Raw genomic sequence first — 16,747 nt, 5'->3', positions numbered from 1 at the left:
ATTATAGGTTGTGATGTAACAGTAAATGTGTTCACATTTGCAACCTTTAGTTTCATAGATAAAAAAGCCATTGTAATAAATATTACCATATTACCATGTCCTTAGTATAGGAAATACATAGAATCTAATAGTCACAAAAATGGCCAACAATTATATGCCTTTCTTAGATAGTTTTTGACCCAGATATTGTTATTCAGTGACTCCCTATCAAAGTGATCTCTTACCAGAAATCTCAAAAATTTCTTGAAATTTATATACAAGTAATATAGAGTTATGTCATCTTCTCCTTAGAAAATTGACATTTTAGATGAGCCTCTTTCTTGGAATTATTATCCGCTATTATGTGGTGCATTTGGATTAATATTCCAATTTTACAGTTGGATGATGTAGGAGAAGAAGAGGGAGGTGTGTGTGTGTGTGTGTGTGTGTGTGTGTGTGTGTGTGTAATCAAGAGAATACTTAGCCTAGAATCATTACATGTCTACAAATGCTCCAAGTTCAGTCCCCCCCCTCCCCAAAATTCAATTGACTCTTATCTGGTGCTAATTTAGTGCTGACCATTAGTAGACTAAATGTTTGTGTATAGGCTTGAGCAATAAAACTAGAACTTATCATCTCCAGATTCTTTGTGGCTGAGAGATTCATAGTGACTGATAGAACAATACAATTTGAAATCTGTCCAGAATACTGTACACTGGCACTTAGTGCAATTGCAAATCCTGCTGCTAAAAACAAAACAAAAAATAATCCATGAAATGTCTGTGAATTGACCAGGAACAAAGTTTGACTTGTAGGAGACTTTACCTTTATGCACAAAGATGATTCATTAGTGAGTCAACTTTTACCCTGTAAAAACTAGACAAGTCTAAAGAAAAGCTCTAAATCCTTAAGCACTCTAAAATATCAATCTTTGAATTTTAAATTGGTGAACCTAGAATTCATGGTATGCAGATGCATTGGTCGTTAAAGTGACAAAATTAGCTACTGCAGCTTTGGACTAATTTAAGCACACGATAAGAGTCTTCTTTGTCTATGTAAATATTCTTAACTTTCATCCAAACCTAATTTGAAGCTGATATAACTTCTGAGAACACCAGTTTGATGTAGTGATTAAGACAACAGGCTCAAAAATTGGGACACAGTGAATTCTGGTCCTGCTCAAGGCAGAAAGCCAGCTGGGTGACCTTGGGTAAGTCACTCGCTCAGCTCTAGATAGAAGGAGGCAAGGGCAAAGTATTTCTGAAGAGATTGCCAAGAAAACGTCATGGGTCTTGTCCAGGCAGTTTCCTTCAAGACTCACTTGAAGGAAAACGTCCTCTTTCCACAACCTCTCTCCACAAAACTGTTCTGATAAGTTACTTGTGTCCTCCTTCCACTTTCCCTAATTTGTATCCTCACCAGCCAATGTTATTCACTCCAATATCTCTTGTTGCTACTGGAAATGAAATTCAGATCTAGTCTTATCTCTAATATTTTACTTTCTCACTTTCAAATTTATTCATCCATCAGTGTACCTTTTACTATTTCACTTGTGTTTTAAATATTCTACTACTAAACAGTTAAGCACGTAAAACTAACTCCTGCCTGAATGCATTCATGACATTTTTAAGAGTTTACTCACTTTCCCCTTGTCTAGATTTTTTTTAAAAAAATATTAATAACTGAGCCATGGATCTCATATCCTAAGCATTGTTAACAGCAATAACATTAAGCATGTATTACTCAAAATATTGCCATATGCCATTTCAAGCTGGTTACTGTAATCTGGCCTGCTGTTAAACAAAAATAAAAAATAAAAAAATGAAATGAGATTGAGACTTGCTGCATTCCTCACAGTATCAGCTTGTTTTGACATCAGCTCTCCTTTGTAATGGCACTAATATTATTAAAGGCACAAGTTAACAGCAGGTATCTAAACTCAATGCCAGCATGGTAAAAGTAGGAGTGATGTAGTGCTGGCATACTGACAAAGGCAGAAAACTTTCTATCTAATCACATAGATCTCAATGGCCCATTCGGAACAATCCACTTTCTTGACTTCCTTATTTCCTATCCAACCTTCTCATTTAGGTGACCATACCCAATACTCCTTCCTCCTCTTGGTTTACCCACAACAATCCTGTGAGAAGGTTTAGAGCAGGGGTGTCAAACTGCCAGCCTATGGGCCGGTTGCATCATATGGAGGCCACACCCACTCAAACTCCAGCAATACAAAAAAAGTTGCAATACGTCACGACACGTCACATGACGTGGCGAGTTTAACACCTGTGGTTTAGAGAGTGATTGACTCAAGGCCACTTAGATGGCTTTCACGCCTACAGGGGTACTACAACTCATAGTCCCCCATAGTTTCTAACTTGGTGCTTTAACCACTAGACTAAAATGGCTTATTGTTTACCCAGACATGATGGAGGACATCTAAAGTCTTTAAAAACTGAAGAAATATTGAAGCAGCATCATAATTTCATAATAGTTTAATGAAAAGAAGGGGTGACATGATAGCAGTTTGCTAATATCTAAGGGGCTGCCACAAAGAAAAAGGGGACAATCTACTCTCCAAAGCATCTGAAGCCAGGACAAGAAACAATAGATGGAAACTTATCAAGGAGAGGATCCACCTAGAACTAAGAAGAAATTTTCTAACAGTTAGAACAATTAATCAGGGGATTTAGTAGTAGATTTCAATCACTATTCTGAAAGTTTCCTCCCTTTGATACCACAACAAGAATTAATTTTGACAACATGATAGTGGCCAAGGTTTGTATGATCCTTTTGTGTGCTCTGAAGTATCTATTATTGAAGCATCAGATACTTAATGGTTTTTTAAAGGTAATATAGCATCCGGATACCTATTATCAGAATAGCTTCTTCACCTTCCATCCATCAGGAACAAGACTCTACCTCCATATACCATTGAAGCCCTTCAGTCTGTCACATATAAAGTTATTTACAGCATATAAGAGGATATCAAATTCAGATAGCGATCTTGCATGCATAAAATTGCACTGAGAGATCAGTATATTTTGTTCATATTTATTTTGACAAAAGACCATAAGATTTATTATTGACATGTTTTGGCACAATAAAGAAATACATCTTTCTAAGAGACTATTGAAATTAAGGGTCTAACATCAAACGCAGTGCTGTAAGTTGCTACTATAGATTGCTTCCGTTCACACAAATCTGAGGAATGATGTGCTCGTTATCTTCCAAAAACCCCCAAACATGATAGTATTTGATAGGCAGACAAACCTTACAACATAACCACAAAGTATGAATTTAAAGAAGCTTATGCAATGCAAAAGGTAAAATAAAAGTATGATTTGTTACAATGAAAAGAAAAAGGGATGAATGGTTTACATTTTTCTTATGATCACCTATTTTCCTGCCCTTTTCATATAATATTGTCTCACCTATGCTCATCAATCAATCAGTCCTTTTTCCTATCAACTAATTTAGAGTGTAATCCAGCCAAAGATTACTGTAGTACCTTTAAATCCCTTTGATTGCAATAACAGATATGCAGTGGAATTCTTTGGAAGGTTTTCCTTGGATGACCAATTAATCTCAGTGTAGAAGACTACAATCTTCCATGCTGTATAAACTTAAGACTGCAATCCTAATTACATTTATCAGCCATAATGAACATACTGAGACTTGTACCTGGGTAAATACACCCAGTACTTTGCTGTAACTGCTTATTAACCTATTTTTAAATAACCACTGGTATTGCTTCTAATAAATGCTTGAATTGTGTAATGGGGGAACAATCACGTTTCTTAATTCTTGCTAAACAATACAACGTATGAAGGGTGAATGCACTGTTGCGTTTTTGAACTGCAGTATACTTCTAGCACAAATTTAGAACTCAGATTCAAATGAATCTCAATTCCATATGTCACAACACACTCCAGGCCAGTGCTTCCCAACTGGAACACCCTCCAATTGTGCAGAGTTCAACTTCAGGAATGGCTATGCTTGCTGGGGACTTAAAGTCTAAACATTTGGAAATCCTTGGCTGGGAAACATAGCTCTATACTTTGTCAGTAGGAACTTACTTTTCTGACTGTTTTTTCATATACAAATCCAACTTTAGCAATTCTAAGTTGAGTTCTTCCATACAGAATTGAATATTTCCTCCTAAATGAGAACATCTACCCACACTAGAGCCCTCTGTGCTCCCAGTTTAACGTTTCTATAAATATTAAAAATTCAAAGAATACATGGAATTATTTCCTTTCAGAATATGATAAAAAAGGCAGAGGTTTGGACACTAGAGTAGTAGAGTATTTGGGACAATAAAGCCAATATAGGCATGCAATTGCAGTTTCTCCCATTCATGCATCTACAGCCTAGATTTGTTTAGGTTTATTCTCTAGAAGAGGGACACGGTGGCTCAGTGGGTTAGGACGCTGAGCTTGTCGATCAGAAGGTCGGCAGTTTGGCGGGTCAAATCCCGAGTGCCGCGTAGCAGAGTGAGCGTCTGTTACTCGTCCCAGCTTCTGCCAACCTAGCAGTTCGAAAGCACGTAAAAATGCAAGTAGAAAAATAGGGACCACTACGGTGGGAAGGTAACAGCGTTCCGTGCGCCTTTGGCGTCTAGTCATGCTGGCACGGAGACGTCCTCGGACAAGCGCTGGCTCTTCGGCTTTGAAACGGAGATAAGCACCGGCCCCTAGAGTCGGAAACGACTAGCACGCATGTGCGGGGGAACCTTTACCTTTACTATTCTCTAGAAACATTTACATGGTCATATCATTGCCTTTCAGAAAACAATTCAACTGCCAGTTTGTGCTTCAATGCCATATTTAATGCCCACAACATGTGATCAAACAGAACTGCTGATAACCTTCTTGAACGACCAGCCATTTGGAATCCAAATAGCTGAAAAGCAGCATTTTAGAAATGCCCTTTTGGTGAACAAGCAAGATGTTCTATTTTTTTAATCATCTTCTGACAAAAACTCTACTTATTGTTCTGCAACAAACAGTTGCTTAACTGGTAAAGGCTAGCAGCCATTCCTGTTGTCCGTATACACTCTATGTAGTTTTATGACTACTTTGTGACAGAAAGTGTTAATATGTACAATTTATTTCCATTATAATTAGACATTTTTTGCTTGCTTATTATCCATGGAATCACAGGATAAAAGGATATTTTCACATATGAAATCTGATGCCAAATTGCCCCAAATCACTCATACTTTATAAATGTCTATCTAGAACAATTCCTGCACAGCTTTATGCTCACAATCAAAGCTAATGAATCTTAGAATCACCACACAAAAACAAGCTGGGCTCCGTTATTCAGAAAGAGGACAATGCAATAAAATCTAGTATTCCTCTGAATGAATTTTATCTATCATTAGTTATGTTAGTTTATCTGCTACATATCTTTTGACATTAAATATATTCAGATGAGCCCTGATTTGCTGACATTATGTGGGAAAGAAGAACACGAGCCTTCAATGTGGAGAAATTGTTGTCAGAGCAGCAACAGACTAGGGCTGCAAACAGGTTCAGGATGAACAGTTGGACAGGTGATGGTAGAACAATTCAGTCCATTCCAAAACACACTTGAACGTTTGGCAAAGCTCTCATGGCTATGATCATTATTAAAAAAAACAGGGGCAACCAGATGGAATGAAGAAAATAAATAATGTTAATGTTTTAGACATTATCTTATGTATCCTTCCATCAGAACAAAGCTTTGAAAACTCTATGGTCTGTTGAGGAAAAAAGTGAGGAAAAAATGAAAATAGTCTTTAAGGGAAGAGTCTCTAATAGTTGTAGAAAAAACAAAAGCAAAAATGTACGAATAATTCACTGGGAGAAACACTGCGACAATAAGGCAACAGCCTGTTCTGTTTCCGCATTACATAAAAATCCTTTGTTTCTGCCAAAGTGATTTCTTTCAGTCAAGAGAGAAAGCAAGGATATTCAAATTTAAGCAGTACAGAAATATCCCCAGCAACTCATCCAGACTTGAGATGATTTCTTTCTACTCTGCAGAAAGTTTCAACTGCAAAACTTCCATGGAAGCAATTGTTTTGGGGTTTCCCTCACTAGGTTTACAATTTATCTAGCTTTCTCCGGAACATTCAGAAGATGGGGGGAAATGTTGAGGATTTGTGGACATGTTGGATAGGGAAGCTGGTTACCCAAATAGAGGAAGTGGGTCCTGAGAGACCGCAGTTACAGAAGTAGAAATAAAAGAAGGAAAAGGCTGGAAAATGTTTTGAGTGGTCTTTAGCCAATCAAAGCCAATATAATGTTCCAAAACCAGCCCTGTAGTTTTTTATTTTATTTTTTTATTTTAATTCCATTTATATCCCGCCCTTCTCCGAAGACTCAGGGCGGCTTACAAGCTTAGCAGTAGCCTTCATCCTATGTATATGCCTGCTTATTAGGGCTTTCACACACACCCCCAAGCGGCATTATTACAAAGTCAGCTTAATTGCCCCCAACAATCTGGGTCCTCATTTTACCTACCTGGGAAGGATGGAAGGCTGAGTCAACCTTGAGCCTGGTGGGACTCGAACCTGCACTAATTGCAGGCAGCTGGTGTTACTTAAGGAGGCATTAGCCCACTGCTCCACCAAGGCTGATGTGGAGTTGCTTAACACTTGCTTCTAGTCCTGAACTATAAACAGCAATTCCTCTAGGTAGAGACAAACATCTTGAGTAAGTGGAAAAAAGGGTGATCTCCATGGGTGGTCCTTAGGATTTAGTTGGAGTAGTAATTAACTGTATGATTTCAGGAGCTGAAGAGGCATCAGACATTATCCAAAAGCAGTAAAAGCACTAAGGTAGAAGGCAGTGGATGCATGGCTATCACTGAAGGCAATGGAGCTTGTGACAAGCAGCTATTATTCTTTATGTCTTGAAGGACTTCGGTCTCTAATATCAAGCTTTTTTATACTCTTCCATCTTCACAGCATCATCATTGGGGTGTTTAGACTTATATTTATCTGACAACTGAATCTGATGTTTCAGGTGTTAATAGAACTTGAAATGTAGGGTTCACCCTCAGGACTCAAGAGGCCTATCCATGGCTTCTAAGGTTGCTGTAATATCTGTCCTCTCTACAGTACATGACAAGGCATCATCGCACATCTGCTGAAGGTGTGCCTGTGTAGAGAGTGAGTTCTGCAGCATCGCTCTGGTGGCCACATAGTGCTTGTGAAAGGAAAAGTGAGAAGTCCAGTGAAGTAGCACTGAGGACATTACCTTATTGTTGTAATTAAATAACCAAGCTCAGAGAGCACCAAGGACTTCAAAAATTACTCCTGAGCTACAAATATTCCCTTCTATTGAGAAGAAAAGTAGCAGGTGTTGCAATATGCAGAGAACTTTATGCTAAAGAGGATCAAAAAGTACTCTGAGAATCTTTGTACCACTTTGGTGATTATATAACCATCTGAACCAAATATAGAAAATCTCCAGAAATTGGAGGTTCACAATCTTGCTAGAGTTGAGCTGAAGCCTGTTCTTCCTCATCCAAGCTCCCAGAGCACCAACAAGATAGAATCTCCATGGCATCTTCTTGGGTGGCCATTGATGGAGATATAAAGCCGGGTATCCTCAGTATACTGCCAGATGAGCTCAGTTAGCGACTTCATACAGATGTTCAACAGGACTGAGAATTCTAGCTTATATTGTACCATCCCTCCATGCATTTTCTTAGAACCAGATGTGAGAGATTAGCAATGCAGCATAATAAATAACGGTATTTTAACTAAGCAATCAATAAAAAAAATCTTAAACCATTTGAGTGTGTGTGGGGGGAGTGTTACAATAAATAATAATAAAATACCAGACAGGAAATAATGCTCCTATCACCTCACTGTATTAAAATGATTAATCAAATGTGCAGACTCTTGAGAAAGAACAGTCTTATTGCACTGAAGAACAAGCATGCATTGCATGGGCAGATTTCTTCATCAGGTTAGCCATTTGTGAGACTATTAATAAGCATCAGCTTCAGAGCCAGCATCTCACTAGCCACGCTGATTTAATTTACAAGTAGATTCATTATAATGATTTCATCTTCATTTCATAGGACTTTAAACTGATGTATTATTTCATATCATAGCTCAGTCTCACATGACCCACATAGCACTCCACTCTTACAATAATCTGTTTCTCTTACCTGACATTCAACCTTATTCTTTTTAATTATTGGACGAGAATGATAATCTTAGTTATGAGCAACATTTACTTAGCCCTGAAGTTAGTCTTCACATTATGGATGGAATATTTCTCTAAATTATTTCTTTCAGTGTCTTTTCACAGTATCAGCTTTTGCTCCTAAAACCAACCACAACAACCCTCCCCCCCACACAACTTGGTTACTTACTAGGAACTCCAGATACCAGCCGTAAAGGGCGTAGTACGCGGAAAGCTCTAAGTGCTTTAACGTCAAATCCAGCGCCTTTACCTCCCAGCGAATTTACCCCATCTGCTTTGGTTGCTTGTTCTAAAATTGCACTAAAAAGCCTGCAGTAAGGGAAAGGAATGAAAAACAAAACAAAACAACAAAATGGTTAGTATACAGCAGACATGTCAAACACAAGGCCCGGAGGCCGGATCTGGCCCGCAAAGTGGTTTCATGCGGCCTGCGAAGCCATCCTGGAAACAGTGAGGGAACGGCCCCCACTGCCTTGGCCCTGGCCCAGAGACCCTCCTTCCACCAAAGACCCTCAGATCTGTCCCACTCTGCCCAGGCCCCCATAGGCACCCTTGATGCAAACGATGTAGAGCTGGCCATGCCCACCCAGTAGGCCATACGCACTCTAGCCACACCCACCCAGTAGGCCACGCCCACCCTGGCCATACCCACCCAGCCCCTTGAGGGCAACGGCAATGCTGATGCGGCCCTCAATGAAATTGAGTTTGACACCCCTGGTATACAGCATGGAGAAAGAAGCAATCAAGCTACTTTATATAGTGCAGAAAATCCTGCCTATGAACAAGGAGATTAAAACATTTGTATTTCTTTATATGTACAATAATGATGTAAACAAAATGCACATATGCCCTGTTAGAAATATATCAGTTGATAGCCATAACATAATTCCCAGACATGCTTTGCAGTTTCTAAAAAGGTTTAGAAGAATCAATGCCAAATTTAACAGAATCAATCTAATAGCAATAGCACTTAGACTTATATACCGCTTCATAGTGCTTTACAGCACTCTTTAAGTGGTTTACAGAGTCAGCACATTGCCCCCAACATTCTGGGTCCTCATTTTATTGACCTAGGAAAGATGGAGGTCTGAGTCAATCTTACAAAAACATTAATCAATGCACATACTTTTGGCTACAATCTGTACCCTTTCTAGATTGTAAAGCAATGTTTCTCAACCTTGGCAATTTTAAAATACTATATATGGACTTCAACTCCCAGGGGCCAACCTCAACTTGGCAGGAATGATGTTCCACAGGATGATCTATCAACTCAAATATGTTTATCTTTAATGATGATGATATGTATGGGATTCAGATGCTGCATACTACATGCACCTCTTTATCTGAAATACTTCAAACACTAAGCATCCACATGACAGCTATCTTTTAAAAACATAGAATCTCTTACAAAAGGCAATGGTAGAGGGGTGGGTAGGCAGGAAGAAGTACTATCTTATCCATGTATTCATCATAGTAATATAATATAAATTTTCAAATATCTTTGCAGGTTTTTTTTAAAATAAAACAACAGCAACTATTTCCTAAAGATTGAAAGATAGATACTCACCCTACTACCACAATTATAAAATCTAGTAAATTCCAGCCATTCCGGAGGTAAGCATTGGGATGAAAGAGAAGTCCATATGCTATTACTTTTAAAAATGCTTCCACTGTAAAAATTATGAGAAAGAGATATTCCACTCGTTCCTGCAGAGAAAAGAAAACAAAAACATGGAACATGGAGGTTAACTTTGGAAAATTACAGGAAATATTACATCATAGGAGAAAGAGAGGACTACACTTCCTAGTCAAAACAATTGTCTTTTTGATAAGTTTGTCATTTCCTGTTGTTATTGCTAACTGCAAGCCAAATAATTTATACATAATTGTATACTCTGTATGGTTTTGGCTATCTAGAATATGGCAATACTTCCTAATCCAATACCGCCACACATATTTGACTTCTACTCCTATAATCATGGAGACAGTTACAGTGAAACAACTTGAAAATCAAAATACAGTTACTTTAATTTGGTTAATTTTCAAATTTAAATGTGCACAAACAAAAGCATCATATGCACAACAGGATCAAAAATTCATGAAATAATGTGGAAATCTACTCTAAGAGAGAAAGGATAAGAGAGAAATAATTTAGGAGTACATTGATAAACTATTTCCTGCAACTCTTTACTTGCTGTTTCCATACTTCCATTCAAATAGAACTGTCTATTATTGAATTATTTGGAATTCCAAGTTTGGCTTTGCAACCAGTGGGGAAAAGGTTATATATTTGGAGAAAAGCAGTTGCTGAAGAGGAGTTATTGAGAAGAGTTGTGAAAATGTCATGATTAGAAATTAAGGTAGCTGTATCACTGTTAAGTTCAGCTCCCAGTATTCTTCACCTCTGATATTTCAGGAAAAGTGTCAGTTCAATGTATCCATATCTGAAATATTACAGTGTCTATTGGATCATTGTAATGGTGCAGTTTATTAATTCTGAAGGTTCATCTTTAACCAGTTGTTTGATCCTTGAAATTGTCTTGAAGGCTAATTTGAGTATCTTGATAACCTTTAAATTCAATAAAAATCACAATGTGAGAAATTCATGTAAATACACACACATAATAGGGTTAGCGGAACACTGTGGTGAAAGGGTTGGTCTAGGAGTAGGGAAACCCAGGTTTAAGTCTTCCCTTAGATACAGAAGCCTACTGGCTAACTGGGGTCAGTCACCCTATCTCAGCTCTAGATTGGCAAGTTAAAAAACATCTGTTTACTAGCACTGGAACATGTGGTAGATCATGGGTGTCAAACACGATTGCCTCATGTGACATATCGTGATGTATAGCAATGTTTTTGCCTTTGCGGAGCCAGGGTGGGTGTGGCTTGCTCGTGATGCATCCGGCCCACGGGCCGCCAGTTGACACCCCTATTGTAGATTATGTTTCACAGCCTTCATTGAAGAGCCCTTTATCATGTAGATAAAGTTTCAAGATCATCATCATCATCCCCCCACATTCTCTCTTCTCTTGGTACAGTATATCACACACACAAGTACATATACACTTCATATTCCCTAATGCTTCTTCTACAAAATGTGCTTTCACTTTGGATGCAAAATGATTTCCAGGCGAAATCAGGTTAATGGATGACCAAAATGCAATAAACTCCTTTGTCAGTCAGGGACTGGAAAAGAAAATCTCCTAGTCTTCAGGAGATAGCACCAAACCTGAATGAAAGCAAACCACATACTATCAAGATTATTTGATTATAGGCTGCTATATCCATGACTTTTGTTTGCTACAGAGCTGCTGCTGACTTTACCTTAGTGCTCAAGCTAAGGCTATAAAAATAGGGATGGCCATTAGACGGCTGTAAACTGAGATTTTGTACTGCTTTGCTGCTTTTAACAGTCATTTGAATTTTTGAAGCTAGGATATGATTGCCCTATTCAAATATTCACATGGGACCATGAACAATGATCAACTGCTTCTGCTGATTCTCAGCCGGCCAGGAAAGATTCCTAGAAATAGGATAGCTTCCTATTTGGATGTGTGAGCACAGAAACATTCCCTCAAAAGCAGCCATTAATTCTAGGATAACTGGTGACTCTATTCCAGAGAGAGAAAAAGCAAGGAAGCCAAAGAAGGAATCCATAACATTAAGAACCAAAGAACCTTGGTCTTTACTGAGAGGTGCAAAGCAGATGTTTCCAAATCTATCTGCTGTAGTCACTAAAGAAGCTGCCACTTTCATATGCTCTTGATTCCTTAGGCCAGGGGTAGGCAACCTCGGCTCTTTTATGACTAATGGACTTCAACATCCATCCAGTTGAAGTCCATGAGTCATAAAAGAGCCAAGGTTGCCTACCCCTGTCTTAGGCTCTAACTCCTCAGGGGGAAATAGGACAGCTGCCTACAAGAGAACAGCTGGCTTTTTTGCTGAACACAATGTTATCCATAACCCAAACCATATGATATCAGCCTCAAAATACAGCAAAGTTTCACTGGGATCAGATGTTCATCCAAGGTCATGGCTCTTAATAAAAACTAAAATATTAGCTCACAATTTGTATTACTAAGAGTTTTTCAGGTTGCAATAGATTTTTCAAATTATTTGGATTTTGTGATTGGCTATTAGTATCTATTCCCAGTTTACAGATGGATCAAAGACAGATGCATAAAGTTGTATGTTAGTGAACTGTGGTTTGCAGATCAAAGCCTAAATTGAAATTCAGAAGTTTAACTTATCCATTTAAGGAACCATAATTATTTCAGGAAGCTAGAGATAGGTAAATTGAGGTACCAAGATCTTGGGCAGTTCCCTAAATCCTTCTTCTGTTGTTGTTGTTGGTGGTGGTGATAGTCTACGTATGTGTCTGGAAGCCTATGTCCATAAAAGCAGAGATGCCACCTCACTATTCTGAGACATGAGCTGTACAAAACTGATGAATAGGATCTAAAATAAGAACAGAGTGTTTGTATGCTGATAATCTGGATTTAATATTAAGCAGTCACTGTATTTGTTAATCTCAGAATATAAAGCTTCTTCTGTAACCTGTAACATTGCAATGGAAAAATCTGAACGGCAGTTCCATTTTCAGGACTATATTGTAATTAACATTACAGGGTGTTTCAGGGAAATGATTTAAAGCCTGTAAACAAAGAAAGAATATGCTTATTCTCTGCGCTATCTCAATTGTACTTCATCTTTCTCTGCAAGGAAGCAGGTGAAATCTACTTCCTCTCTTGTCCTATGAAAGATACACCCTAACCAGCAAACTACTTCCAGATATTGTCACTGACGTACAGTTGATTAAAAAAATGATCACCATGATGAGATAGTCTTCAATTATGTTGGACAAATGCCTTACATTGCTTTTTATGTTAGGCTTTGTTCCTTCCACAAGCTCCTATCATTCACTCCAGAATTATAGTTCTCCTATCCCAAATATAGCAAAATATAAACCGAGTCTTCAGGCTGTCTTCCATTCTTTCCACATCTGAAAGTTTCCTCATTCATCTTCAATATTTATGTTATTTTTGTCTTGCTGTTCTTAATAATGCTATATTATATATATGAACACTCATTGTAGACATTTTGTTGGGTTCATTTGCTAATTTATTTCATGTGTTAAATAATTGTTTTGTGGAAGACTCAAGAATATGTTCCATGCTAGGATGCTGATCAGGACTTGGGGTCTTGAAAATCATTCTGTATGAACTGAAGGCATGAAGTAAAATATAAGTATTGCTCGATTTACAACAATTGAGTCCAAAATTTCCATTACTAAGCAGGACATTTCTTGTGAGTTTGCACCATTTTAAGACCTTTCTTGCCATGGTTGTTAAGTGAAGCACTACAGTTGTTCAGTTAGTAGCACATATGTTAAGGAATCCAGCTTCCCCATTGACTTTGCTTGTCAGAAAGTTGCAAAAAAATGACCCTGTGACATTGCAATTGTCATAGATACGAGACAGTTGCCAAGTGTCCGAATTTTGATCATGTGACCAAGGGGATGCTGCAACAGTCGTAAGTGTGAAAAACAGTCTTAAGTCACTTTTTTCAGTTCTGTTATAACTTCAAACGGTCACTGAACAAAGGATTGTAAGTCAAGGACTACCTGTATTATACAATGCAACACATCAGTGTCCAGAAGAGAAAATAAGAACTATCCAAAAGGCAGATTAAGTCATGAATTTAATTTTTAATATCCATACCTATCAATTTATTCTCTCTAGTTAGAAGCACACTATTATAAATCTCTATTATAAATCTTATAGTAAATTTATAATTTACTATTATAAATAGTAAATCTCTGGCTTTGTTATATTCTCTGATTGCTGTCATATCACCCTCTATATTCCAAACTACAATGTTAAATGTATCTCTGGATTGAGTATCTTTCTCTAGGCACATAACAATACTTTCCTCAGATGGAATAATAGGAAAATTATCTCATTTTCAGCTGTATTTCTAAGATTAATTTTGTTTGTTTATATCCTGCCATTATTATTTTTACAAACAACTCAAGACAGAAAATATATCTACTACCCCTTTCTTCTATTTTCCCCATAACAACAACCCTGTGAGTTGGGTTGGACTGAGAGTGAATGACTGGCCCCAAATCAACCCCACTGGCTTTCATGGATATGGAAGGACTTGAACTCAGAGTCTCCTGTTTTCTAGCCTGGTGCTTTAATCATTAGACCAAACTGGCTCTCCAGGTTTCTTCCTTAGCATCAAAATAAAAATTAATGGAATGTCTCTAATTCAAAAAACAAGGCCCTGATCTATCCAGATTGTCCATCCAATCATATTCAGATGCGAAACTGTCAATTACTAAGGAAAATAATTTTTTCACAGTTTGTATAAATGTTTGTACTTAAATCTCTGTAGTTATACTATACGTGATGCATAATAAATATCTGCAGTATTTCTAGGGATGAGTACAAAATCAAGAGATCTATCACCAATCGCCCACATATTAATGGCTTTTAAAAGCTGGCAACCTAGCTGAATTTGTTTGTTAGCATTTAAGACGCACTTATTTCTGAGACATCATCTTAAAATAAACTGAAGATGTGCAGTTGTGATGTATGGCAACTATATGCCTGTAAAAGAGTTGGATGATTAAGTTAATACACACAATTCAGCATCCCACTTTTCTAGTTCTAAGTAATATATGCCTTTTTGTCATGTTTCTAATGTTTATACCATTTTCCAAGGCAACGGAACTTCCTGGAGCAGAGGCCCACATTCAGTCTGTACCACTGGATGCTGCCCTACGTACTAAAAGACTTATCTAATTAAACTTTTCTAACCAATCTTACTAAGTCTATGTTAGACTTTGTCTAACATGTTTTCCTTTCCTATGTTTCCTATATTTTCCTTTTTTGCTCCTTATGTAATTAATAGCAACCACAGGAAAAAAAACTATTCAATATTTGTTACAATATTCAGTCTACAGACACATTCTACTAAATGTGGCAAAAACACATATGATACAGTATACCAAAATAAAATTCTGCAGCATTTGGAATCCTGCAGTTTGTCTTGGCAGATTTGGAAGCTAATCAGAGTCTGGCCTGGTTAATTCTTCCTTGGGAGACCTTTAGGGAATATCAGGGCTGTATGCTAGATTGAGAAATTTTTTAAAATCCTGAAAGAGGCTGATGATAAACACAACACTACTGCCAAGAAAATTATCTGAGTGGTCCATGAAATCATCAAGTAGAAATCTGCAAAACCAAATGTTGTGGGGAGCAACATTCTGGAGAATTCTAGAATGTTCTATTCCGCCTTTGAACCATGACAGTCCAGCTGAATGGGGATGGGTGGGTCTAATATTTAGGCCCCATTTTCTTCTTAGAATGTAAGTTAAGGCAACCTAGCTGAGAAAGAATTTACATTTACCGTATATACTTGAATATAAGCCGAATTTTTCAGCCCACTTTTTGGGCTGAAAAATTCCACTTCGGCTTATACTCGTCAACAAAAAAACTTACCGAGGACTTGTGCGCGGCCGAGGCTTTGGTGCTTCCGGGATCGCGCGCACCTCTCCCAAGCCACCGCCGTCCGGAGACCTGCCGAAGTTTGGGGAGGTGCGCGCGCACCTCCCCAAACTTCGGCAGGTCTCCGGACGGCGGCGGCTTGGGAGAGGTGCGCGCGATCCTGGAAGCACCGAAGCCTCGGCCGCGCGCAAGTCCTCGGTAAGCTCCGGGTGGTCACTTGCTTCGCGTCTCCTGAGGGAAGGGGGGGCGACTGGAGCGGGCGTGTTTCCTCGCCTGCTGGGCGCCGTGATTTGCCCGGGGAACGCGCGGGCCCCGAATGGCAGCGTGGAGCGAGGAAGCGGACAGCCAGGGCTTCCCCGAGAGCCGCGGCCACACAGGGTATTCCTGTGTATTCAGGCTTGCAAAATGGCGGATCGAGCCTCTGCTGGCGGCAGAGGCTTGCAGAGCGCGGATCCAGCCTCCGCCGGCGGCGGAGGCTTGCAGAACGGTGGATCGGCTTATACTCGAGTCAATAACTTTTTCCAGTTTTTGGGGGTGAAATTGGGGGTCTCGGCTTATACTCGAGTCGGCTTATACTCAAGTATATATGGTACCTTTTACAACTTCCAATTTTAGCTGAATTAACAAATTCTTTTAGATGTACATCCTCTCTCTCTCTGAACATAAAGATCTTGCAATCTATTCATGCTATATTTGAATAACATGGAGCCTTGTATTACTCTAAATGTTGAAAGAAAGTATGGCATAGATTTTGTTCATGATTCCATTTCACCCCATACTGAATAGAACTTATTTTAGCTTCACAAATTATTAGTTTATCCTAGAAATCTTGATCATCCTACTTTTCCTGTTTTTCCTTCCTCTTCCTTCCAGTGAAGGAAAATTGTTTTCTCAACATTTGTTTTTTTTAAAATATACTCCAGCATATTCACAAGTAAATTAATGCACTGTGCATTTTATTATTACTGTTCTTCAATTGTCATGTCCTGTACTTCTTCAACCTCAAGTATGCCATTGTATTGGTAATATTAACAATATTGACTG

The 16,747-nt window shown here is 38.4% G+C and overlaps 1 protein-coding gene across 1 annotated transcript in view; it reads right to left on the bottom strand.

Moving 5' to 3' along the window:
- CACNA1C (calcium voltage-gated channel subunit alpha1 C) overlaps positions 1–16,747 on the bottom strand; it is a gene marked incomplete at both ends in the record, with an annotated part of 522,454 nt that overhangs the window by 189,337 nt on the left and 316,370 nt on the right. The window contains 2 exons of the mRNA XM_083366796.1: positions 8,359–8,498; positions 9,757–9,896. Of these exons, the coding sequence (XP_083222922.1) occupies positions 8,359–8,498; positions 9,757–9,896 (280 nt within the window). The remainder of the gene's footprint in view (positions 1–8,358; positions 8,499–9,756; positions 9,897–16,747) is intronic.

Source organism: Vipera ursinii (assembly GCF_947247035.1).
Source record: "Vipera ursinii genome assembly, chromosome: 6".
NCBI classification, from domain to species: domain Eukaryota; kingdom Metazoa; phylum Chordata; class Lepidosauria; order Squamata; family Viperidae; genus Vipera; species Vipera ursinii.
The sequence above is the reverse complement of the archived record's forward strand: the minus strand, read 5'-3'. Positions and strand labels throughout refer to the sequence as shown.